This window comes from Podarcis tiliguerta (assembly GCF_965153285.1).
Source record: "Podarcis tiliguerta genome assembly, chromosome: 2".
In the NCBI taxonomy this organism is placed as follows: Eukaryota; Metazoa; Chordata; class Lepidosauria; order Squamata; family Lacertidae; genus Podarcis; species Podarcis tiliguerta.
Genome location: NC_139535.1, coordinates 57,786,970 through 57,813,373, shown reverse-complemented (window position 1 = coordinate 57,813,373; position 26,404 = coordinate 57,786,970). Strand labels below are relative to the sequence as shown.

Sequence of the window (26,404 nt, the reverse complement as noted above, 5' to 3'; positions counted from 1 at the left end):
AACGGGAGCGCACCCCGCCGTGGGGATTCGAACCGCCGACCTTTCGATCAGCAAGCCCTAGGCGCTGAGGCTTTAACCCACAGCGCCACCCGCGTCCCAGCCCTAGTCATCATTATTACTGTTTATTTCCCAGTTTTTCAGGGGACATAGAAAAGATTTTCATATGCCACAGATTTTTCATCCTCTTTACTTGTTTAAAAGGCGGTTCTCCCTATGCAACTACTAACTACTGCTTAGTGCAGAGATAAGCAACACAGCACCCCCAGATGTCGCTGGATTACAATTTCCATCAGCTCCAGCCAGCATGGCCAATGGTCAGGTGCACACGACATTGGCTACCCCTAACTTAGTACTATGCAGTTTAAGGTGAATACAGACATCATCATTAGGACTGTTGTTGACATATCCACCAAGCCCAATGGAAGGTAAGCTCAAATGAACAAAAAGAGAGGCAGAGAAATTATTGTTCATCATCTTCATCATCATTGAAATATGTTGCTATAATTAAAGGTACAGTCAAAGCTTTAAAGAGAATCAGGCATTTGACTAACACCACAATCATAGCATGGACCTACTCAGAAGTAAGTCCGACTGTGTTAAATGGGATTTATTCCCTAGCATGTATGTTTAGAATTGTAGGCTTAAAATCTCTAGGGCTCTGAGGCTGCAATCCTATACCCTCTTACTTGACATTAAATCCCATAAAACCCAAGGAGACTTACTTCTCAGTAGGCACAAAAAGGATTATACTGTGATTCTATTAAGGAATTATTAGCTGCTTAATCACCTGCCTTTAAATTGATTGATAAATTGACTGATTATGTTTACATATGCCCCAAACTTCAGTATAGGTACAATTTTTGACATACTGAAGGAAATCTAAGAGAAAATTCAATAAACACACACGACTTCTCAGCATTAGGAGGAAATAACGGATTAATATGATGAAAGCTTGCAGTTCTAGTATTCACATACTATGGTTAAATTTCTATGGCCCTTCAATGCATTCCTGATGACTGTGGAATTTGTGTTTCGTATTAGACAGCCACTTTCGGACCCTCCAAATGGTTATTCAAAAGCACAACTTACACCTCATAAGAAATGATACCTTGCTTATAACACTCTTGGACTACTGAAAGCTACTGAAATTGCCACACTGCTGGACAAATTCTGTGCCCTATGGTGACATAAAATTAAAGCACAGTCATGGCTTTTCCATGGGTGCTCACTGTACATGTCCAGATCATGATTCTGTGGAAGAGGCTAGAGACCACAGATGTGGTGCCTGCAAGGCCCAAACTGGGATCCCACCCCCAACCTGATTATTACCCAGCCGTGGCAGCTTAGTGAGGGTGCTCGACCTCCCCCTTTCATAGAATCATAGAGTTGGAAGGGACCCTGAGGATCATCTAGTCCAACCCCCTGCAATGCAGGAATATGCAGCTATCCCATACGGGGATCGAACCTGCAACCTTGGTGTTATCAGCACCATACTCTAAGCAATTGAGCTATCCAGGGGCTTTGTTTGACTGCTGCTCAGCAGACATGGACTTCATTGTGCAAACCCACACAGACAATGAGTAATAAAACAACTCAGATGATCTGGATAACCAGAGGCAGGTATTTCAGCAGCTGCTGAAGCCATGAAAAAGCCAGAGTCTCTATAGCCCCAGTGCACTGTTTTCAGCGTCTTTATTGCAGAGGTGGGAATGGGAATGTGCTATTTTTGCCTACATGCCATATATTCTTTTGTTGCTGTCTTCTTCGTGCCTTTACCAGTTGTGGCCAGTGCTGTCCAGCAGGCAAGCATCCCAGGAAGGCAGCAGAGCCCAAGATGAAGGCGCCAGATGAGAGTGGAAGGGAATGGTCCGGCAACAACAATTCTGCTTCCTCGTTGTTCTGTTCTCCCCTCGAAGTGACTGGTGCCGTCATGGAAATTGAAATCTCTAACCCTCAGACCAGAAACCTAACTTCACAGACTTACTTGGTATGTAAAAATATTCCATTTAAATCAGCAGTAAAGCTAACATGAAAGTGCCAATAAATAATATATGCAAAGAGTTTTTTTTATCAATATATAAAGAAAATGTGGAGTTGTGAAGCTGTTGAAAACAAGCATTAGGAGATGTAATGAAGCAGGAATTAGAACAGCACAGTTCCTCTGGCCATTATAAATGAGAACACCGGGTACCTTGAGAACAGGAAAACTGATGAGTACAGTCTGTTCAGGAGAGAAGGAGGGAAATTTCCCCCAGGAACACATTTCAAATTACTTATTTATGAACTGATGAACTGGGAGACCACCTATAGAGAGATAGGAGCAAGCAGTCTGCTGCAGACAGCTACAGAACTCCGAACTAATTGTGCTGCTGTTTTCTGTTATAACTCCTGCTATCCAGCTGGGCTTTGGAAGCAGGAAATTTAGGCACCAAGTCAAAGTCGCGCTTTCCCTCCTTCTCGCCGGCATAAATATATATATACATGGGTATGTTAATCTGGCAGAACCACTGGTCAAGGGCCTGGGAAACAGCTGCTGCCTTTGTCTCACAAAGTGTAAGGGAGGGGCAGGGTATAGCGGTGGGCAGGGAGGAAGAGGACTTTCAAAGGAGAGGCTCTGAAATGGCAAGAAGTTCTCCTGGAATGTGCAAGTGTGAAAGACGTCATGCAGCTTCTTGTAAACGTATATCACATATATGGGTGTAGACCAGCCTTCCCAAATGGGCACCCTCCACATGTTATTGGGCTACAGCTTCCATCATTCTGACCATTGGCCATGCTGCCTGGGGCTGATGGCAACTGGTGTCCAAAATGCCTGGAAGGCTGGTGTAGACCATGAGACTAGCTTCTGATCCCTTATTGACCTAGGGATGGCAAGAGGAGTCCTGTATCTGAAACGGAATGCCGCTGAACACATTGTGATGACGGAACCAGCTCTCTGTTTAATAACAATTATCCCTTCCCATTCATAAGTCTTTGTCTCCAACTCGGTATTTATGAGAGTGACTGGATGTAATTGTTTTGTCACTGAAAGCTCATAGCGATATTTTTCCCGCTCTAATAATTGCACAATACCGTTGTCAGATAAGTCTCTGTAATCACTCTTTTACAGTTATGGAATTGGGGAGGGGAGTGTTGGTCATCCAACAGGTAATTTTGCATCAAACTGTTGATATTTGACCTCTGACATCCAGGATTCAACCCGCTGAGCCTTGTGCATGAGGGTGGGCTGATATAAACAGGGAAGTGTTGTATAGGGCTTTCAGTGGAGGATGGCACCTCAGCATTCATCAGTCAGTACAGCATGGTGGGTAGGGGGGTTTAAAGTCCCACACTGGGAGAAAGATTCTTGCATTCCAGCTCTACAGTGCTATGATTCTACAGGGGCCAGGTTGCCCCCAAGATTGAGGGGGTCCAGGGCGCATTGTGCGTGTGTGATATCGCAGGTGTGTTGCATGCTTGTGACATCACATGCAGAATGTGCGCAAAGTCATGTCCTCTGGAGGAGGCCAAGTGCTCTGGTGGAGCCGAGTGCTGAAGCTGAGATGCGTGTTGCATGTGATGTTGTGTGTGGGCAATACACGACTGGCCCCCTCAGCACTGAGGGGGCTGGGACCCCTTGAAACAAATATCAAGTTGGTGCCCATGCTCATTAAAGTCAACAGGGAACTGAATCAATGGAGCAGGAGTTTTCCATTTCCTTCAGTGTGGGCAGCTTGCTGGGATGGGCTTAAAGAATGGGAGATGCTTCTTGATCTAATCCATCATGCCTGGAATGATGTGAAGGGGCTGCCACATCAAGGGCCTGGTCCAGAATGGAAACAATACATTGCAATGCCTCAGCTCAACTGATGGCAAGGACTTCAACTGCCAAGGACTTCAAGGATCAAAACCCTCCTAGGATTATACAGCAAGTGAGAATGCTATATAAATATCATTCTCTTCCCTAGTTAACAAAGCTATACTTTCTGCTGCACCTTAAGCCTCCACTTTCACTCCAGCTACAGCAACTGTAATTGGGGACTGTAGTTCGGCTCCCGAACGATCAAACCTCGGAAGTGAGTGTTCCAGTTTTCGAATGATTTTTGGAAGCCAAACATCCGGCACAGCTTCTGCAGCTTCCAATTGGCTGCAGGATGCTCCAGCAGCCAACAGAAGCCGTACTTTGGTTTTTGAACAATTCTGGGAGTTGAACAGACTCCTGGAACGCATTCTGTTCAAAAACCAAGGTACCACTATATGCACCACATCTTGGGCTTGTATGATGAAGGGCTGGTTATGAATATATTAGCTGAATGAGTCAATCATAGTCAAACTTCTTTCATTACATTCCCTCTAGCTACATATAGGGAAGAGGTCACATTTTCTATAAAAGATGGAAGGCCAAGAGCTTTGGGTGTCTTCTGCCTTTGTAAATTATGCTCACGCAGGACAATCATATTTGTATTGTGGTGGCCAATACAAATCATTTGTGGCTAACTTTGGAGAGTACAAACAACTTCGATGTTTCAGGCATCTGAATTGGGACACAAAAGAATCAACACCCATCTAAGAACACGTCCCTGCATTAGTTAGCAATTCAGAATGATTTCCAAAAGCAATCCGTAAGTCTCCAATGATATCTGTCTGACAACTACTTAATCTCACCGAGAACTGGTGTTAAACGACCTGTCATCAATACTGCTTCATGGTGCTATGTCTTGAAAGAAGGGGATGGGGGCTTCAATCATTTGGAATAAATTATAACTTTTTTAGAAGACTGTCTGCTGATAGCATTACTATACTGAACGGAAGATGACAGTTACCATGTAGACAGGGTGGCACAATGAAAACTGCCAGCTACTAGTAGATTCCATACCACTTTTGGGCTGCTGAGCTATCAAATTAATGTCAAAGTAATTGTCACTTGTGAATATAACTGCCAGCATAACCAAATTTGGATTTTTTAAATAAAAAAAATAAAAGGGGAAAAACACTGCAGTTGATCAGACTCACAAACTGTTCTGTTCATTTTTTAAAAGTTTCACAAAGTCCATTAAATACTCCTTTCTTTCAGAGAAATTGTTTTCTTTAAGTTTTAGCAGTGTAGAAAGTTTGAAGGCTTGGATTTAGAACCAATACCGTGTGTGTGTGTGTGTGTGTGTGTGTATGTGCCAATCATTTAATAATTACTAGTTTCCTTGTTACACAGTTATTTATGTATCAAAACATTTACATCCCGACTTTCCATTGGAAAATAAATAAATCAGAACGCAGCCAGTGATCATTAAAATCCAGCACAAATATCAAAGCCAGAATGTAATCAGAACAAATTAAATCCACAACAATCTATCAAAATGACATCAGCAAATGAATACACATTTACTCCAGAGCCATCATACAGTTAATGGAAGAACACCCTTTCAGCAAACCAGGGCATCCCATCTACAAGTTCAATGAATGTGGGATCTCAGCCACAAGTTATGCTTGTTCCATGTTGCTGCTGATCATACACCTTGTTGCCTTTGCATTTGGCAATAGTGTAAAAGGGAACTATACTGTATACGGACCATATCTCTCTGCTCTGAAGTAGTGATAACATCTCAAAATTTAGAAGAGTAATGATAATGTTTCAAATTTAATGGACTCAGAACATCGTTAATATTATGAGTGAGCATATTTGGGCAAGTCTCTGTTTAATTCAGGCACAATCACATCATGTTTTAATGTCTCCCTGAAACTGATGAATGAGATTTGGAATTGGGTGTCATCAATATGCAGTGACAATCAACCTTGTTTTTCCTTTATATTCCCCTTAAGTACTATTTCCCAGCTTAGCGCACTCCAGATGTTTTGGACTACAAATCCCATCGGCCTCCGCCAGCATGGCCATTGAGCAGGATGGCCAAACTTCTGGGGAACTGGGGGATGCTGCCCTAAAGGACCAGATTCACAGACTGAGAGTGGTTATTGATCCAGCGTTGTAGCTAGAGGCTTAAGTGGCATCATTGGCATGGAGTAACAGAGGTGGATTCAGGAGAGCGCAACCAGTTCAGTTGTACTGGGCATGGAGCCTCGGGGCTGCAACTTTGACTTACTACAGAGTGTGAGAGGCACTAGATTTTGGCACTACTTAAATTAGAGACCCCAAGATCTGCCACTGGGAGTACCATTCACCAGCTGAGCTTGGTGTGCAAGCTATTGTTAGACAAACCATATGTCAGGAGTGCTCTGATGGTGTTTCCTGCTTGGCAGGGGGTTGGACTCGATGGCCCTTGTGGTCTCTTCCAACTCTATGATTCTATGATTCTATGAAAACTTGCCTATGGTTTTCCATATGTTTTCCATGTTCCTGCCCTAAATAATATTTGTCTAACCTGAATGACTTGACAAGTGGGTTAGGCAAATTAATTGAAGGTAAGGCTACCAATAGATGGGGACACGGGTGGCGCTGTGGGTTAAAGCCTCAGCGCCTCGGACTTGCCGATCGTCAGGTCGGCGGTTCGAATCCCCGCGGTGGGGTGCGCTCCCGTTGTTCAGTCCCAGCGCCTGCCAACCTAGCAGTTCGAAAGCACCCCCGGGTGCAAGTAGATAAATAGGGGCCGCTTACTAGCGGGAAGGTAAACAGCGTTTCTGTGTGCGACTCTGGCTCGCCAGAGCAGCGATGTCACGCTGGCCACGTGACCCGGAAGTGTCTTCGGACAGCGCTGGCCCCTGGCCTCTTGAGTGAGATGGGCGCACAACCCTAGAGTCTGTCAAGACTGGCCCGTACGGGCAGGGGTACCTTTACCTTTACCTTTAAGGCTACCAATGGCTCCTAACCCCAGGGCCAGCATCCTCCCATGGGGCAGTACTCCTACGGGTGCTCCACCCACCACTGCCCATGCTAGAGAAGTGAAGAGAAGTGGTGGTGCTGGCTTCTGATGAGAGTTCAGGGGGTGGCACCTCAGGCAGTGAAATGGGCCAGACCACTCCTGACCAACCCTGGTGGGTATTTCAACCTCCGCAGTTGGAGCCAGTATGTTTCTGAATACCAGTTGATGGAAACAATGGGGGAAGGTGCTCTTGCACTTAGGTCAGGCTTGTGGGCTTCCCGTGGGCTTCTGTGATGGGCCACTGGGCTGATCCAGTAGGCTCTTCACCAGACATTAAAATGTCTGTAAAAATGTGTCATCAGCAAATTCTGTGATGCGTCCAGCTGAAATCAACAGAATTGTTGTGACTGACTTTGGTAGTTTATGAGAAGGCTTATGGATCCACAGTGAAGAACAGATGGATCCCAACAGGAAAATCAACACTGCTGTGTAATATATATGGACGACATGAGGAATGGATAAGCCAATGGGTCAGGCGATTAATTGACAGTGTGCTTGATGATACAATGGATGGGTGAGTGGATAGATCAATGGATGGATTAATTGACCCCCCCCCATTTTTTTTTATAAATTTCCCGTGTAACCATGCCTATAATAGTCTCTTGGAAAAATGACCATAGCAAGAATACAGTCAGTTTGCATCTGTGATTGAGAGACTGGAGTGTATCTCGCTGAAGAATAAAATGTCTTCTGCTAATAACAATTGAAAAAATAAGGAGGAAAAGTTGCATAGAAAAAATGCAATTTGTAAAGTTAAAATGGCAGTACATTTGATGGATAATTTTTGTGCATACAGGAAAATGCTGCTGCTGCTGCTGCTGCTGAGTCAAGGAGAGCATGGGATTCCTGAAAGGTCTCCTATGAGATAAGGCATTTGCTCATTTTGGCAAAGCAGGGCCTCAGTAGCTTCACCCTCTGACTTTGTACATTGCAGGCATGAAGTGCTATGATGACTAGGCTCCCTAGGACTATTAAATGTGCACTCTTCTTTTAGTAGCATTTTTAATAGCTGTTAAGGAAGACTCCTGGGAATTTTTGGCAGGGGAAAAATGCTTGGAAGCTTAATTTCTATATGAACGTACCCTGCAGGCCAACAATGCAAGATCTGAATGAATTTCGTTCTCATGCATTGTAAATGGGATTACAATGAAAGCTAGAAGGGAGTTCGTTCATAGATAAAATTGTATATATTCTTGCAGTTCAGTGTGGATACAGTTGAGAGGCAATGTGGCTGTAGTGGTTAGAGCGGGAAAGATCTATGGCCAAATCTTCAGTCAATCACTAAGGTCATTGGCTGCCTTTGAGCCAGGATAACTAATTTGTCCAGAGGATAAAGAGTGGGGGGACCCATATACAGGCACACAGCTCTAAGCTCAGTGGTGGAAAAGCGTGTGTGTGATCAATGTGGACAATACTGATAATTGCAAAATACTTTGGGTTCAGAAGGACATGGAACAGTCCCGCCCACAGGCAGCTGACTTACTAGATTGGAGAAGTCTTGTGTTTGGTTGGCATATTCTATATTATACTGATGGTAATGGATTATTGCCATGCTTTTCCTGAAGCAATCACAAAAATCCCCAAACCAAACCCCTCACTAAAATTTATGTTTCTGGTATCAGAAATGTTCAGCCTTGAACCTCCAGACTGTCTATTGAAACGCAGTATGGATATTATCAGTAATGTATCAAGCTGTCTTCATGCAGGATGGCAGAAATGTCTTCCGTACTTATTGCTATAAAGCATTTTCCCCAGTTTTTATTTATATGCACATTAGCAGAGTAGTCTTGGAACTGTAGCCAGCAATTGGAATTGGAAGAATATATATATATACATATATTTCTCTAGCCAGTGGCTGGGGTGCTTGAAAGGAAGCAGTAGCTCTATTTAGACCATCAGCATCTGGATAAATTGGAAATAATTCTCTATTTAGAAAGCAAGATGTAAGCCATTTGGCAGTCTGGGCCACAGCATAGCAGGGTTATGCTAAAGAGACTTTTAAAATTTCATTTTCTATGCCTATGGGACCAAAGACATAAAATTTAACTTTATACTTCTGCTATTAAACATAGTCCTAAGAGGGAGAAAGGCTCATTTTTAAACTTCCTCAAGCGCAATGTGGAACAAAAATTCACACACCTGAATAGTAACTGATTCACAATAAAGTGCTTTGCACTGTGTGATGCCAACTACCACCTACTAATGATTAGTTGAAGCATCAACAACTGGCTCAGTCTACAATCCTGTACCCACATACTTATACCCACATAGCCCAAGTGAATTAAATGGGACTTACTTCTGAGTAGATATGTATACGATTGGTCAAGGCCAGGGGTCACCAATGTGAGGGGCCTCTTGTTGCTTTTAGACTACATGTCCCATCACCCCTGACCATTTATGCTGGGTGGTGCTGGTGGGAACTGTAGTCTAACAACATGCAGAGACGCCATATTGATTACCTGTGGTCTAGACTTGCTTTGGAGCAAAAGCCCTATCTTCAGCTGTGTCCATAACACCATGAGGATAATCTTTATTTCATTTACTTTCTTGTCTTAAAATAAATAAGAGGTGGCCGCTTGGTGTGCACTCTTCCTTGTAAAATTTTTCAAACACTGCAGCTTCATACCAGCTCTTCCGGTGCTATTTTGTGCCTTCAATAGCCCCAACGCTGCCTAGGATGCCTGTGGAGTTCTGAAAAGCTTTGGGGAGGGGAGTTGCTTGCTTTCAGCCAAATAACAGCAATGTAAGTTTTTTTTAAATAAAAAACGAAGTTTTAAAAACTTTAAATAAATAAATAAATCCCGTGCTGCTGTATGTTATCAGAGACCTGATCCCTGTGCTTTTCAGTGCTCTCACATTTTTAGACAGCCTCACTTCTTGCAAAGCCGGCGGCTATAGGAAAACATAGAATTATAAGCAGCAGAATCAAAAAGAAAACAACTGGGAGACACAAGGCTTTGTGTGGGGCCCTGATAACTCAGGGTTTTTATTGACATACCACTTCGACATGGGAAGGGAGAAAGACTCTTGAATCACCTAATTTGCTTCATTATTTGGCCAACTCAATAGCAGCTATGACCACCATTCACTGATAGTCTTATGCTGCATGAAATTTTCTAATCTCCTTTTAAATCCATCCAAGCAAGGGACTGTCACTACACCATGTGATAGCAAATTCCGTTCCATTTCTTCAGATCTTCCATAACATTTTAAAAGATATGTTTGCTGAGTTTTCCTTTCCTCATTTTGCTGCTTTGAACTTGGTTCAAAACATTTGCCAGTTACTCCAGGCAGGATCTGTTCCATATCACTAATTCAAATTATAATTTCTGTTCTTTTAGACAAGTGGTGGGCCACTGTGAGTAACAGGATGCCAGACTAGATAGGCCTGTATAGAATGATGCAGCTGGGCTCCCCCTTTTACGTTCTTTGTATAGCTAAAACGATACAAGTATCACACCCTCCAACATTTCTCTGATGAAAATAAGGACGTCCTAAGGAAAAGTGGAACACTCTGGGATCGAATCAGAAACTGAGACAGCTTCTGTCAATCTGGGACTGTCCCTGGAAAATAGGGACACTTGGAGGGTCTGCACCTATTAGCCATGTGCTTAAATTGTAAGGGGAGCTAAAAACCACATGACATTATTAAAAGGGATATACGTCAAGACGCTCTTGGGTTCATAACTCTGCTTATTACCTTTGTGTAAAGCCAAACAATTAGATTGTCACCTTTCCTACCGTTCTCCTTTATCTTTTTTAACCTCTGAGAAGCTGAAATGTCAACACAGATGCTGAATTTACTCGCACCCTTCCTTGGGCAGGATATGAACCGCTGGCGCATTTGTCCTTCCATTTGCAAAGCAAAAGCCAAACAGAAAAGCGAGCTGGAATCCTGTCTGTTAAATTTGTTTAACCTGAAAGACAATCTGCAGCGCAGCCAGAAGGGAGAGAAGTCATTTCTGAGCAAACATGCAGCCTAGCCGATATGACCACAGGCTTTCCCCTCCAGTCCCCTCCCTCACCCCAAGGGGCGGAGGGGAAGAACGTTGAACAAATAACAACGATATGGTGTGCATTAGCATTCTTGCCTCGAAGAAAACTCCCCCAGCGGAGTCCCATGTGCCACTACGGCACTTTGAACATTCCCATTGCTCTTATGCCTCAGACAAATTAAATCTGTTTTTATTCTTATATCCATATTTTACCATGCTGTTCAGCACTTACAAAAAATAAAATAAAATAAAATGATACTATCTGCAATGTCTTGCGGTTTTAGCAGGCAGTATACGTTGTGCCACAATATGTGACATTCTTGTGTGATGATTCTTCCTTCAATCAACTGCAGAATGAGAGACCTCTTGAAGCTGCTACAAGTCCAGGGAAAACGGCTATGGCTGCATTATAGCCGTGCCTCCAAAAGCGAACCATTCACACCACCGAAAAAGGGCTGTCCCTATGCACATGCTCATGACTTTGACATTTCCTGCCCAAAGGAGCACAAAGGTCCTTTAGGGGTCTGACTGCTGCCACTGACTTTTTCTAAATTCAGGCAGAGCCTGCCATTAGTGCAGAAAGGAAAACCCTGCACTCACTCCCTGATAATAGTGACATGTGAGCGAAGGTGCGGACCATCGGTTACAAATTCATTCTTAAGAAGGTTGGACCAAACAGCAACTGTTGTTGTTTAGTCGTTTAGTCACGTCCGACTCTTCGTGACGCCATGGACCAGAGCACGCCAGGCACTCCTGTCTTCAAACAGCAACTATTCTGTTGCTGTGTGGAAGCCTCCTTAATTGAATACCAGTCATAGGAATGACACGTGACTAGCTGTTTCCAAAGATCTGGGCAAACAGGTGGTCTTCAGCTGCTGGAAAAGAACATCAGTGATGGAGCCAGATGCACTTCTGGGGCGGGGATCATTCCAGAGATTTGGTGGCACCACAGAGAAGGCCATACCTCATGCCCCTAGTGGCACACCTCAGCTGGGATCAGACCCATCAAGAGTGCTCTATCCCTATGATCTTCAGCACAGACAGGTTGATACAGGGAGAGATATTTATCAGTGATATGAAAAAGCGTGAGGTGAATTCCAATATATAGTAAATCTAGGTGTGCTTGAGATGGCTTTTTCCCTCCTATGATGCTGATCAAACAACTGGCACAATAGTGGGGATAGTTCTGATGTCCTTAGAAAAACAGAGGAAGTTACTATCAATAGAAAGCACACAGAGACGTTTTATGTTATGCAGAGATTAGTTCATCTCTCTGCATTTTGCGAGAAAATAGAAATATAAAAAAGCTTAGGGAGAATGCAAAATAGTTTTGCATATCTACTGTTCAGAATTCTTCTATGCTACTGTATGGAAAATATAAGAACTGTACGTTATAGCCCAATACAATGTATAGCCCTGAGTTAATGTGCCATTACTTTACACATGAGTAAGATGTGACTGGGGCTTGTATCTTGTATCTTGACTGGATGGCTGAATTTGATTCAGTATCTAGGTACGGTTTACAAAAGGCAGAGATAGCCCCTCCTGCAAAGGATCCATCGCAGCAAATGAAAACTTGCAGAATGCGTGCCCTTTTTGGAGCTCTGAGATCCATTCCCTTTTAGATTCCTGCTTCAGTAAAAGTCAGAACAGAAAGCCGTTTTGGAAACTGGGCTGAAAAATACTGGAAAACTGATCGTAGTTTCAAACAACACCCAAAAGAAAGTGATAATTGCAGTTTTGACACATTATTGCAGCAAATTTGTATTAACTGAAACATGTAAATGAACACCAGATGCTTTAATATTGTAAACATTTTTGCTATAAAATTGCCTTCTTCTTGTATCCGGCTTCTTCAGAAGCACCTATAATTGTGAGGTGTTTGTTTGTTTTTTAAGTACTTTTTACTTGGAATAGGGAATGTGAAACATTATGAATTTTGTACCAGAGGGATTGGCTTTCCGTTTAAGGCAGCTGACTGATGATGAAGTCTGGGGAGAAAAATAAACAAAGGTGCCAAATGAAAATTGTGCCATGCTACAAACATTCAGGTGCAGTAGCCTAATGGACAATAAGTCTGTCAATGGCTACCAGCCATAATTGAGGCTGAGCTCTGTCTTTATGGACCAGGGAGGCAATGCTGCGCTTCCATGGTTGGAGAACAGTATGATGCAGGATAACAGTTGGTGGAAACCATGAGAGAGAGATAGAGATATGTTGTATTCAGGTCCTGCTTGCAGTTTTCCCATAGGCACTTGGTTGGCCACTGTGAGAACAGAATGCAGGACTAGATGAGCCATTGGCAGGTTCTTCTTTTGTTCTTCATTCAGGTTTGTGGTCAATCCAGGGAGCGTTTAAATGGTCAGGGCTTAGTGGCTAGGGTTGTGTTTTAGAAAGAGTAAGTCGGCAGAGGCCGACACTTCCAGCTGCATTCTTTGTGCATTAGAATGCATAGCTCACTTTGTACCCCGGCTCTCAAATCATCATTCGGATACAGGTTTTACTGCCTTAGGAAACTGATCATTGTTCTTGAGGAATGCTCTAGCATAAACTGTCACAGCAGTCTGTAGAAATGCTTGTCAGTCTCATAGCATTTCATTTTTTTGAAGCTGTCATTTCTGTCACAGGATCCTGTCATTTCAATGACATCTGTTTGCTCCTCTCTTAGGAAAGCAGAGAGAGGGCTACAAAGTTGCAGTTCGGGGAAGTCTGGGGTCTTGATCTTTTAAAAGCATTTGACTAGCCATGCCTTTGCTTCAAAGGAAAGTCAGATCCAGTGCACCCCACAAAAAACAGACCATACTGCTATTGCTTTTAGCTGCTATTATTTTGGTGGTATGAGCTTTAAACTAAATAATCAAGAACATGGTCCTGTCCCAACAAAGGTACCTGCCAGATGTTTTGGTCTACAACTCCTGCCAGCCCCAATGAACAGGGACAATGGTCAGAGATTATGGGAATTGTCACCCAAAATATCTAAAGGGCACTACACTGGGAGAGGATGATCAAGTCCAGGGATAGAGAAGCTTTGGCCTTCTAGATGGTGTTGAACTACAGCTCCCATCATCCCTCACCAGTGACCATGCTGGCTAAGGCTCATGCAAGTTGGCATACAATAACATCTGGAGTGCCACAGGTTCTCCACCTGTGATCTAAGTACTTTAGCGCCAAATGATTTCAAAGGACAAGTTAAGCATAGATTTTCCCTCATTGCTGTATTTATTTATTTTTTGGAACTTGCTTAAAACATTTTTGTTTAGGCAAGTCTCTCCAGACACGTAGATGCTGTTATGTTTTAATCGCTTTTTAGTTTACTTTTTAAAATGTTTTTAATCACTTGTTTTTAAACATTTTTATTGATAATTTTAATGTTTCTTGTAAACTGCTTAGAGGTTTTGTTACAAACAAGCAGTATATGCATTCTGTCAAATCAATAAATCAATAAATAAAATCAAATAGATAAAGAAAAATAAACAAATAAAAGGAAAAGGAAGAAGACAGAAATGGAACACTACAAATTGTATTGATTTTTGCAACAATAATGCTTTATATCAAAATATTAAACCTGTTTTTACAAAAATATAAGTAGAGGAAGTTGGGATCAATCATAGGAATTATAATATATGAAAAAATATTAAAGTAGATGTTAGATGCACAATGCACCATAAGATGTTAAAGTATATTATATATATCCAATGACCAAATAACTATTATGCAACAGTAAAATTATGTATTAATGTCATTGTGGAAATAAGATATGAGTTCTGTTGAAAAGTAAGTAAATTAACAGAAATGAAAAGTGCTTAACTTTGGCTGATATGTGCCTCAGGTAACTAGTTAATGTATAGACATGGTATGAGATTTCAATATTGGTGATGCTTTTAATAATAGAGAAGGACTAGATCAAAGATACTACCTCCCTGACCCTCACTACTTCCAAATTGTGATTATGAAATCGCTAGAAGCACTAGATTCTCTACGTATAAAGTCATATCATGTTTCCATGCATGAGTCTCCAAACCTCACACCAAAATATAAGGGAAGGCTATCCATTTTGGTCATTTGTGGATATAATCTCACAAGTACTTATTCCTACTGGGTCTGCAGTACATTTTTAATAACTGGTAAGATGTTGCATTCATAATAAGATTTCGGCAACTTTATGGCCCCAAGATTTCGGCAACTTTATGGCTTCTACAGGTTTGCGAGGAATGCTGCATAGAGCTCTACCCATACTTTTCTGCATGGGGGAATGTTCTGCATAGGCAATGGCCACCTCTGGTTCACAATTCTCTGACTATGCACTGGTATTTTAAGTTCTTTTGTCATTCTCCTGAGCCTCTTGGCAGCCTTGGTACCATTGACCATGCTATCCTCTTGGACTAGCTGGCTTGGTTGACATTTAGAGTATTCTCTACATTACAGAGCCAGTGTGGTGTAGTAGTTAAGAGTGGTAGAGTGGTAGACTCGTAATCTGGTGAACCAGGTTCGCTTCCCCGCTCCTCCACATGCAGCTGCTGGGTGACCTTGGGCCAGTCACACTTCTTTGAAGACTCTCAGCCCCACTCACCTCACAGAGTGTTTGTTGTGGGGGAGGAAAGGAAAGAAGATTGTTAGCCGCTTTGAGACTCCTGAAGGGGAGTGAAAGGCGGGATATCAAATCCAAACTCTTTTTTTTTTACAGTGGTTCTAGTTCCTCCTATTCAGTTGTGTCCAGAAGGTGGCCCTTAGGGACTGCTGTTTGACACCTCAACTTATGGCCTATGTTGTCCCACTGGGTTCGTTATTGTCCCTGCTGTTATTGAATATCTACATTAAACCTCTGGGGCAGGTCATTTGGAGTTTTGTAATGAAGTGCCACCAGTGGGTTGATGATACTCGCCTCAATTGCTCCTTGCCATCTAATAGCAAGAAAGCACATTGTTCATTACTTTTCTTTCTGGTTGCATGTAGTATATTCTTAACTAACATTTGGTATGCCCACTATTTATCATTTGATTCTTTGGCTAAATTTAAGGGGAGCCAGGCACCTTTTATTTTTTAGAAAAATCACTTAATTGAAATTCTGCTGTTCCCCTTTCTGGTTTTCAGTACTCCACTTCCCATAATGTTGCTTTGGGGTGTTTTTTTTTTTTACCTTTGAGAACTCTGTCTCAAGACATCTGCGTTAGACAGAAGACTGATAGGATAATGATGATAGCATGTTAAATGCTATCTATGTAAATCACCTCCATCAATGGATACAAGATGCAGCTACATTACACCCCTTTTTTGACATACATTTTCATATTTTAAAGGGGAGAATATTGAACTATTATTAAGCTATTTTAGAAATACCTTTGCATTACCCGGCATGTTGCTATTGTGCATAAAGTCATATTAAATTTTGGGATGATGTACAACATAATTTTACTTTAAAGGGCGCTTTTAACTTCTAAGCATCTCTTTTGTAGCACTGGCTGAGCATTTTGTTTATGCTAACCGGAGATGTGAGTGGGCTGAGATTGTTGGGAGTAATTCATTACTGTCCTTCTATATATCTTGATGGAGGCAGATTTGAAAGTGCACCTTTTTATTTCAACTGAATGAGGTTGGATTGACTCACAAAAGCCATACCCTTAAATTCAACTGCATGCTCTAATGTCACTGAATGAAAAACAGCAACCATATATGAACCCCTTGGCTTCCGTGAACATAGAAAAACTGACGGGGTCATTTACTTCTACAGCTTTGTAGCTTACTTTCTGCCTCCCACTTCTCCTACATGACCCTCTTGTTACTTGAGACCTTATGATTAACCTGAAGTTGCTGTAACTTTAAACTTGCCTCCTAAGATTAGGCAACATTTTTAGTCACTGCTGTAAACTGGGGGCAGTAAAGGCACTATTCTGGTCAGCCCATGCAGAATATCTCAAGCTGAGAAAGGCTCCTTTAGGGCCTTGCTAGAGTGAGATGAGGAGGGAGGAGGCACAGAGCAAGGGAAGAAAGGTGGCACTGACAGCATATGAAGAGGGAGAGAGGCCACAGGAAGAGATGAAGAGCAGGAGTGAGATGGTTGTGGCAGTGACTCACGCAGTGCCCTTGTGCTTGCAATAATGATGCCTCAATAAGTATCTCCTACCAGCAGTAGAGGCTTCTTGAGAGGACATTCTAATGTTCTGGGGCTCTCTTCCAAGAGAGATGTGAACAGCTTCCTTCCTACTTACTGGCTTTCCTGATGTCGGAAAAAGCTTTGCCTTTTTCAGAAATCCTTTGGAAACGGAGTCTGATCATTATGTTCTGAGCTCTTCTTGGTTTGCTAGCCTTTTAGTACGGGTGCTGTTTTAGCGATCGTTTTATTGTATTGTAAATGTTGTTTTTAAAATTGGAAATTTGCTGGTTTAAAAAAACAAAATAAAATGAATAGGTCCTAATGCCAATAAGTTGTGTTCGGAAGAGACGACGCAGCTGGCCCTAAAGATAAAATTTTAAACGTCATGATTAGTTACACCGCTGACAACTTACTGTCCTTAAATGATGTGCAAATTCTGCTGCCTCTCTTTGCCTATTGACAAGGGTAGTTGTGGGGTAAAATAAATAAACAAATCCTCCTGCAAACCTGTTTTACCTCACTATCCTCTTCACAGTAAAGAATAACTGCCTGGCATTTGGTGAATTTGTGCTGAGAATAACATCAGAAAGTAGGCAGGGACTGAGTAATAACGCTTAATGACAGCAATGGAGGCAATATAACACTCTTGCCACTGCAGCCCGAGCCTTGCTATTGCCCTGCCCTGCCCTGTCCAGGCAAGCTGTAGTGATCCCGTGGCAGCTCTGTGATTTTGTCCCACCACACCAGCCACTATTGTTCCCAGCACTTCAGAAGGGAAATAGCAGGGAAGATTAGCAACCACTGGTGAGCACTTCAAGAGCCTCCTGGATTCCTTGTGAGTAGGGATGGAGCCTTCATTCTAAACAATCAGAACTGGGCCGCTGTCCGAGTGGCAAGTTTATTTATGTGGTTTGGATCTAGGGCAACTGTCAGGGGAGCAGGGAAGGGGTGGCAGCAATGGACTTCCTTGCAAGGTTCTCCTGAGTGCTCAAGGATCCAATTCTGCTCAGTGTTCCTGGGGAGAAGCCATGTCAACTGCTGTGCTTTTCCTTCTTTTAGTATGCTGCACCCACCTACCTTCATGTGAAAAATTCCCAGCTGACTGCTACTGAAGAGATAATGTGCAAAGAGGCAATTTCCATTATCCCATTTGTATAAGATTCTCATTTCTGTCATATTAGCTGGCTGGCACAATTTAATTTAGCTGCAGGTGGACACATGAACTTTTTGAATCAGGAGAATCGAAGGTGCCTGAATTTGTCACTGGTCACAGCAGTACTTCCTCATGTACCATGGGTCAGTAGGTGATGAATAGGGCTTTGGGAGGACCTAGACTTTTTTTAGCAACCCAGTTTGTAGATATCATCAGTTATCAGATTCTTAGGTTAGAAAGGATCAAAATGTGAGTCCCACTGAAAGTATAGTACTGGGCTCTTTAAAAACTTCTTGTTAATGGCAAAGGTTTAAACCTAATTCCCCCCCCCCCATAACAAATGACAACCTAAATATGTCAGTGATGATTTAGTGTCCAGAGACTATGGAGCTGAAAATGTGGGTGAAGCTAATTAACCTAGCCCCCCCTCCACACATATAAAATGCTGCCACCTTCTGAACATGCTGTGGTAGATATTGCTTTGGCATCCAGTCTGTATGTCACATCCTAAATGGAAATGAATGGACTCAATATACTATTTTAGCCAGCCCAATGCAGAATATGTAAATACCAGTCTCAGTAGATGGCATATCCATTTGGATGTGAAAATGGCACAAGTGTGGAGATACGACACTTGCATGTGTATATTCCACTCAGTGCTGGTTCCTCTGGGAATCTGGCAGGCAGGGTAGACCCAGTTGGCTGCAGATTTCTTATCTTCCTAGTAACAATAATGACAAAGTAAGGATGCCACTGAGGCTAGAGGGGAGCTTCAATGGGAAAGAGGCTCATTGGTCTGTTATTTAATACACTTATATCCCAAGGCAACATAGATGGGGTTCTCCACTGTGGTACTGACTAGAGCTAGACCTGCTTGGCTTTAACAAGGTGGCATCAGCAGACCATGCCCTTGGATAAGCCACTACCACTTAAATGGCAATATGAGGAGTTCAAGGCAAGATTGTCTGAATGTATATTGAAGGGTGTAATGTTTTCCTCTAGCCACCCACTGCCTAACTTTCTATCATAGAAGATTTTCACAGGGGACAAAAAGGTCACAAAATGTGCCCCCAGATCTGGTTTCATCTCCAAACCCAACTTCCAAGCTTTCACACTGAAGCCTAATTAATCATTGGCTGTAACAGGGAATTGATGAATTGCATTGTTGCTCTTTTACTAGTGTAAATGTTTGATTTAATGATTGTGGTCCTTTGATTTATTGTGCACTATGTCCGTAATCAATATTTATGGCATGTGGATAATTTTATGGACTGCTTAGTATGTAATATCTTCTTACATATGTATTTATTTGAATATCTATAACTAGATAGATAGATGATAGATATATATATATAGATAGATATCTATAAACAAATACTGTGTATTGCTTTATAATTCTACAACAGGGGATTGCCCACTTCTACACACTGAGAGCTGCATTTTTTCCCTGAATTTTAGAACTATTGCTAGGTATTGTATTTCTGGAGAATCAAACACTGTCCATTATATTGATAAAATGAGAGAGCTTGATATTTTGTGCAATGACACCTTGCCTTCCAAGACAAAGAAGAATCTGGTCCTCATCTCCAATCAAAGGACAAGAACCAAGTTTGCGAGAGATCAGCCCGATTCGTACTCTATGGTGTGTGTTTAAAACTCATGTTGTCTTCTGGCATTGCCAACTGACTAGCCTCTTTTGCCTTTCCATGAACCATAGGATTGCATCCTAAATTATGAATGATATCAACATGTAATCAATATTATAAACCCTCGTCTGTTTTTTAAAAATATTAATATAAAAAGGAAAACATAAATGCAGTATTCTGAAACAAGCACACAGGAGTATATTGTGGAGCTACCATAGCTGAGGAAGCTGTAGGCTTGAAGCTGATAAAGAATAAAATGGGAAAAGATAAATAGTTCTTCAGACAGGATACTTAAGAAATGTATAACCAAAAAAACAACTGATCTAGATGCTGTAAGTGTCATATACATGAATTCTCACAAATAAACTTTTTTCATTAACTCTATAATAATAATAAAAAATCCTATCACTTCCGTGAAAATAAATTTTATAGCATCACTTTTGGATCACCTTGATACAGAGAAACAGAAACCAAGAAACAGAGAGCAAAGACTTTGGGAGAATGTATCTCATAACATGTAAGACATACATAGACCCAATAATGTATAATGTTAATTAAAAACAATTCTACAGAAATTTGGAGAAAGAGGCAAAATGCTACTACAAAAGCTGCAAGAAGCAGGCAAGTATTAATATTAAGAATGATGATGATGATGATGAAAAAATGATCAGGATCTCTTGAAAAGTGACCTGGTCCAGACTGATGGCTCATAATGCCGTAAATATAAATGGTTTCTTTTCATAGCCATTAGAAGTAATATTATAAATGACTTGGAATTGGAAATCAATGATATGGAAGAAAAGGTTGGGAGAAGGACAGCTGAAAAAGATGTAAGTTGGAAAGCCCCTGGAAAGGATAAAATATAGTATAATTGGTGGAAACATTTTGAAAGTACACATAAAAATCCATTGGTATCATTCAATCACATTTCTTTATGACATGGCGTCACATACGTGCTCTATGTGCCCTGAGGTTATTTATAGCTAGGGGCAGTATAGAAATTTATTGAAAGAATAAATAAAGTCTGGCAATCCATGTTGCCCTATCACCAGCTTACCAGTTATATACAACACCTATATATAGTGATATATAAGGACAATGGGTGGCATTCAACTAAATTTTGCTCAAAGTAGCAAAATTTGCAATTAATGGTCTAAACTTAGTCATATTCATTAAGAAAGGAAGATCTGAAGGAGATAGAAGATGACACACATGTTCAAGCTGCAAAAAACAGGCATCACCATCCCATAATTACTTGGAACATCTGAACACCCAATTCTCTAAGGACTCCAGGCTGATCAAAATTTTACCTCTTGAAAGCTGCAAGAGAAATGCCCTATGTTAATAGAGGGGATGTGAATGTAAACCTCATCAGTGAAGTGGTTCTCTAGCTTTCCTGAAGTTACCTGAGAGATCTGTGTGCCCTGAAGGAAAGACGGGTGAGAAGTCCAGGTCAGCAGGGATCCTGCTGGAGTGGGCTGCCCTGTTTTGCCCAGTACATAATTATCTTGCCAGACACAATGAGGTTGCAAAAATTCATTCACTGCTAATGGCATATGCAGAGCCAACTAAATGGTTCAGAAACATTCAGTTCCTACAGAACTATAGTGTTGGCCCTGTTCTTGAGACTAATGATTACACCATGTGTTGTGAGATAAACAACAGATTAGGTAAAAAGTAAAGGTACCCCTGCCTGTACGGGCCAGTCGTGTCCGACTCTAGGGTTGTGCGCCTATCTCACTTAAGAGGCCGAGGGCCAGCGCTGTCCGGAGACACTTCCGGGTCATGTGGCCAGCGTGACGAAGCTGCTCTGGCGAGCCGGCACCAGCGCAGCACACGGAAACGCCATTTACCTTCCCGCTATAAAGTGGAACCTATTTATCTACTTGCACTTAAGGGTGCTTTCGAACTGCTAGGTGGGCAGGAGCTGGGACCGAAAGACAGGAGCTCACCCTGCCGCGGGGATTCGAACCGCTGACCATGCGATTGGCAAGCCCTAGGTGCTGAGGTTTTACCCACAGCGCCACCCGCAACCTTAAACAACAGATTACAATAGACCAAACATACATTTAGGTGCACAGAAGAACTTCTGTAAAAGACATTGTAATACTTCTCGCACATCAACAGGCAGCAAGGTGTGTGTCAGGAAATCATCATGAAAATGAAAAAACCCAGCCTTGGAAATATAGAATTTCTGGAAACTCAAGACACTTTATAACAGCTACCCGATTTGTTCATTGGTGATATCCTGAAGCGAAACTTAGAGAGTACATGTGCCATTGTAACTATGAACTACCAATGTACAAGGCAAAAGCCCTAGAGATGCCAGGAATTGAACCTTGTACCTGCTGCATGCTGAGCTATGGCTCCTCCTCCCTAGAAACACCTTCTTGATGGGCAGGATATACCTTTCTAACCAGCCAAGCAGGGAATTACTAATGAGCAATTAACACATAGCATATTTCATATTTAAAATATCCCGTTTCTTTCTTAGCAGTCAGGAATCAGATACCCATGTAAAAAGGTTTCTGGTAGCAGATTCCTGATCCTGCCTCAGTAAACATCCGGAGTGCTAAGAAGAAATGGAAAGAGAGTTTCTAATATGAATTATGCTACTCTTATTATTTTTTGGTACAGTCCAGAATCATGCCACCTACTGCCTTGTTCAGAAGAAAATGTGTAAATTTACTCGGAGAAAGCTGCCAATATGAGATGAATTGGAATAGGAATCTTCTGTTGGTGTGTATTGATGAAGCTCAAGGATTGGAGATTTTCTTGCATTCCTTTTACATTGTTCTTCAAAGCCTGTCAGTTCAATGTGAATCCGATCTCATGGATTATTACATAGGAGTCTGACTGTCTGCAGTCTTTTTGAATTAGAAACTAATTGTGGGATAAGAGCTATGTATAATTTAAAAGCTATGGATTTGTTGTCTTTCTTTCAAAAGGCTCCTTCTCCTGTCCCTATTGCCGACCATGAATTATAGTGCAGAAGGGCTGCGACAGGCAATTGTTCTAGGTTTCTGTACCAAGCTGGGCAAGAGAAAGCAAAAGTAGAGCTTGTTTGCTGATGGCCGCCACAATATTGCTTAGGCCAGGGATAGGCAGTGTGGTGACCCTCCTGATGGACTCCAACTCCCATCATCCCCAGACAGAGTGGCCAGTGGTCAGGTATGATGGGAGTGGTAGCTCAGCAACAGATAACCTTTCCTTTCACTGTGGAATGAGAGAAGTTTAAAAAGTTTTTGCCAAAATGTAAGTAGAGCAGTTTCTGGCTGAAAAGAACAAATCGTTTCAAGATCATGCGTTGCTAGGCAAGAGGACAGCCATGGCTTCAAAACAGGTGTGCCACTGCTGGCAAGTGTTATTGATGGGACATTTTTTCAGAAATGCAAGGCAATTTTCACAAACCCCTTTCTCCTGCAGCCCTTACCCCACTTTACCTCCCATGCTATTCCAGAGTGTTCCTCAACACTCTTGAACCAATTTCTGAGGGGATATAGGGCTGCATAGAGAAGGGAGAATCAGTAAATATTGCTTTCCTCCTTCCATTTACAAAAACCCTTGGAACAAAGATCTTTCTGTGCACAAAGGGAAACCACTGGACCCAACCTTTTGCATTTTCTGGCCAGTGTAGAATATCTAAGACACTCAACAAAACCATATTTGTGCTGTTTCATTATTAAATGCATGGAATGTTCTCCCCAGGGAGGCGCAGGAGGCACCAACCTTCTCATCATTTCAGCACCTGGTAAATATTTTTTTTTATTTTCCTGGGCATTTGGGCAGCATCAGTAATATTATAGTATATTGTTAAGTCTGTTTTTAATATGTTTATGTGTGTATATATTTTATGATTGCACTTCTCCTTGCTTGTAAATTGCTTCATGATCTGATAGTGGGATAGTGAAACTTAATAAGAAACCTAAGGTGGTGCCGCTTTGTTTCTGGGCACCAGAATGGAAGGGGCTCACATGAGTGTTTAAAGCCTTGAATGTCTGAAATATCTGAAAGACCCCATTCCTTCCAACCTTATTGAGTGTTAAGATCTGCAGAGGGGGCTGTCTTGGTAGTTCAGAGGTACCCTCAGAAATACCATGAGCGTTGGCTTAGAGGTTTTCTCTGGGGCAGTCCCTAAATTGTGAAACTCCTTCCCCACAGCGATGCATCTGGCATTTTCATGGTATGGCTTTTGCCATATGCTGAAGCCACAAGTCTTACTCTGGCCTTTGCTGAAATCATACTGTTCTGTTCTACTTAGTTTTATCCATTTTTGATAATGGTCACTATTTTCATAACTATATGCTGTACTGTTGTAACCTGCTCTTGAACCTTATGATGAAGGATGGGTACAATATCTCATAAATAAATAGAACAAAACCTGTATGTAACTTGATTGAATCAAGGGACCAGCAGGGGCTATGACTAGCCAACATAAGAAGAGCCTGTTGAATCAGGCCATTGGTCCATCTTGTCTACCATCTTGTTCTTACTTTGCCAACTAGGTGCCCTTGGGAAGCCTGAAAGCCTGATATGAGTTCAACAGCATTCTGCCCACCTGCGATTCCCAGCACCTGACTGTTGAGGTAGAACACCTGCTGCTGTCCATCTCTACTTTTTTGGATGGCCACGTGTCCGACTTTACAGTAGAAAGTCTTCTACAAGAAGGAGTCCCCTATTTGAAGGGCTGCCTGGTCCAGATCTGGTTTAAAGAACCACCAGAATGGACAGTAGGGGCCTTGAAGGTTCCCACCAAAAGGTAGCATCTTCAACTGCAGATTTAAGTAAGCACAAAGGTCAACTTGTCAGTTTCCTCCACTATGATGAGAGGTACTGTATTTCTATTCAAATTATTTTTTCAAATTTGCATCCATATAAATTTTACACTGGATCCATGCCCTCTTTTTGGGTGATGCATTTCTTTCTGCATAAGTGGCCACCCGACACACAGTTGTACTTCTATGAGCCCCCCTTGGGACCTGATTATATCCTAAGTGGGTAATCCAAAGCATGAGCTACTACAAGCTCTGCTTCTTTCAGTGCCTAAATTGACTCCTAATATGCTTTGCTCTGTAAAAACAGTGCATTATTCCATATTAGAATTGACCATGGGGCCCGATCCTCAGTTACTGAGAGCTGTCACAGTCCAGCTATCCGTGGTGGTGCAGCTCATAGAGGAATCTTCCTGGAAGGATAAATCAAATTAGCTTTAACTTCTTGTTTCCCCACCTCTTCTTTCAGTGAAATAATATTGACTCTCTATTGGAAGCAGACAGTGGGGCCTCCTCATTGTTAACATTTTCAGTTTCAGTTCACCCATTCCTACAAACTAACCAATTCCTGCTGTTCTGTATTATTTATTTTGTTGCACTGAATACCAAGAGTTATAGCCAACATTCTTCACATATTGATATACATTACGAGAGTTGAGAGGGAAACCATTCATGTGCCTTGCCTCTCTCTAAGCCTGGATTTCCTTGATTGCAAAATGAGATAAAAACTCCTATCTTGCCTCTAAATACTCTGGGAAGGAATGCTCTCTCCCCCTCTCTGGTCGCTTCCTTCCCTAAAGCATGAAACACACTTCGCTCTCCCCACCCCCAACTTCCTGTTGATGGGCTGGCAACATCCTCACTTGTTTTCTTGGCAGGCTGGAAGTATTACAGCTGAAGATTCAGGAACCTTTGAGGCCTCTTGGGGGATATCATTTCATCCCCTTTGCTTCTAGGTCAGGAAGGTAGAGACTGATCCATTGAGTTCATTCCCCTTGATGTGAGGATGTCCCCCCACTGATTAACAACACTGGGCCAAGCTTGGCGTGCACAATGGCTCCATCAGGAAACTCTGGCAAAGCATCTCATATTCTTTCACTTATATTTATGGGAATGGAAGAGAAAGAGGTGGATGTTATGCATTGTCCCCAAAAAAGAGGATAAGGAGGGGTGGGGTGGGTGGGGAAGGAATGCTTATTGCTGAGCCAGAAAGTCAATTTTGCATTGAACACAAAGCCTATTAGCCATTGTGGCTGACAGGACAGCTGCAAAAGCAATGGATGCATAAAGTGAAAGAAAGGAAAAAGGAGTGAAAGAAGCTCTTGCTGCAAGAAAAACATAATAAATCCATGAGCTACATGTAGCCCTGGGCGTTTTATGACCAGGAGCAAGCATGAGGGAATGACTCGAACTTAACTAAAGCCGTTAATTACCTGGCTACGATCAAAAGCCTAAGTAAAGGGAGTATATTTATGATGCACCTTAGAGGAGACGCTTCAACTTTCTGCATTTTTTTTATTAATTGGTTTGATTAAATAGATTTAAAGAGCCTAGGCAGGGATTCCTAAATCATACCCCATATTGATCTAACGAAATACTCGATAAATTTTCTAATATGGTTCCTTTCCTTTCTGAGGTCTGGAGGGAAATGTTGCTCTTGGCAATAACTCAGCTCTGAGCCCTCTGTTGTGACATGTGGATTGCAGAGAGAATGCTGCGCAGGGTGGGTGGCGGGGAGAGCCTCTGCTGCGATTTGCAGGAGCACACAGCATGCTTAACACTTGTTTTCCATGCTCTGCCTCTTAACTGGGGCTAGGCAAAAGTCATAGAGGAGGGAGTAGCGGAAGCCTGGACAAATGGTCTATTAGTGGCAAAGCCGGCCCTGTTTTGAGGCAG

General features: G+C 42.1%; 1 protein-coding gene across 2 annotated transcripts in view; it reads left to right on the top strand.

Moving 5' to 3' along the window:
- Nucleotides 1-26,404, top strand: part of LOC310669703 (uncharacterized protein) — a 154,351-nt gene that overhangs the window by 67,170 nt on the left and 60,777 nt on the right. For both annotated transcript variants that reach the window (XR_014507282.1, XM_083424169.1), the window contains one exon: nt 1,780-1,987. Coding sequence is in view for 1 of the 2 variants with exons in the window: in XM_083424169.1 (XP_083280295.1) it covers nt 1,780-1,987 (208 nt within the window). In the remaining variant the exon portion in view is untranslated. The remainder of the gene's footprint in view (nt 1-1,779; nt 1,988-26,404) is intronic.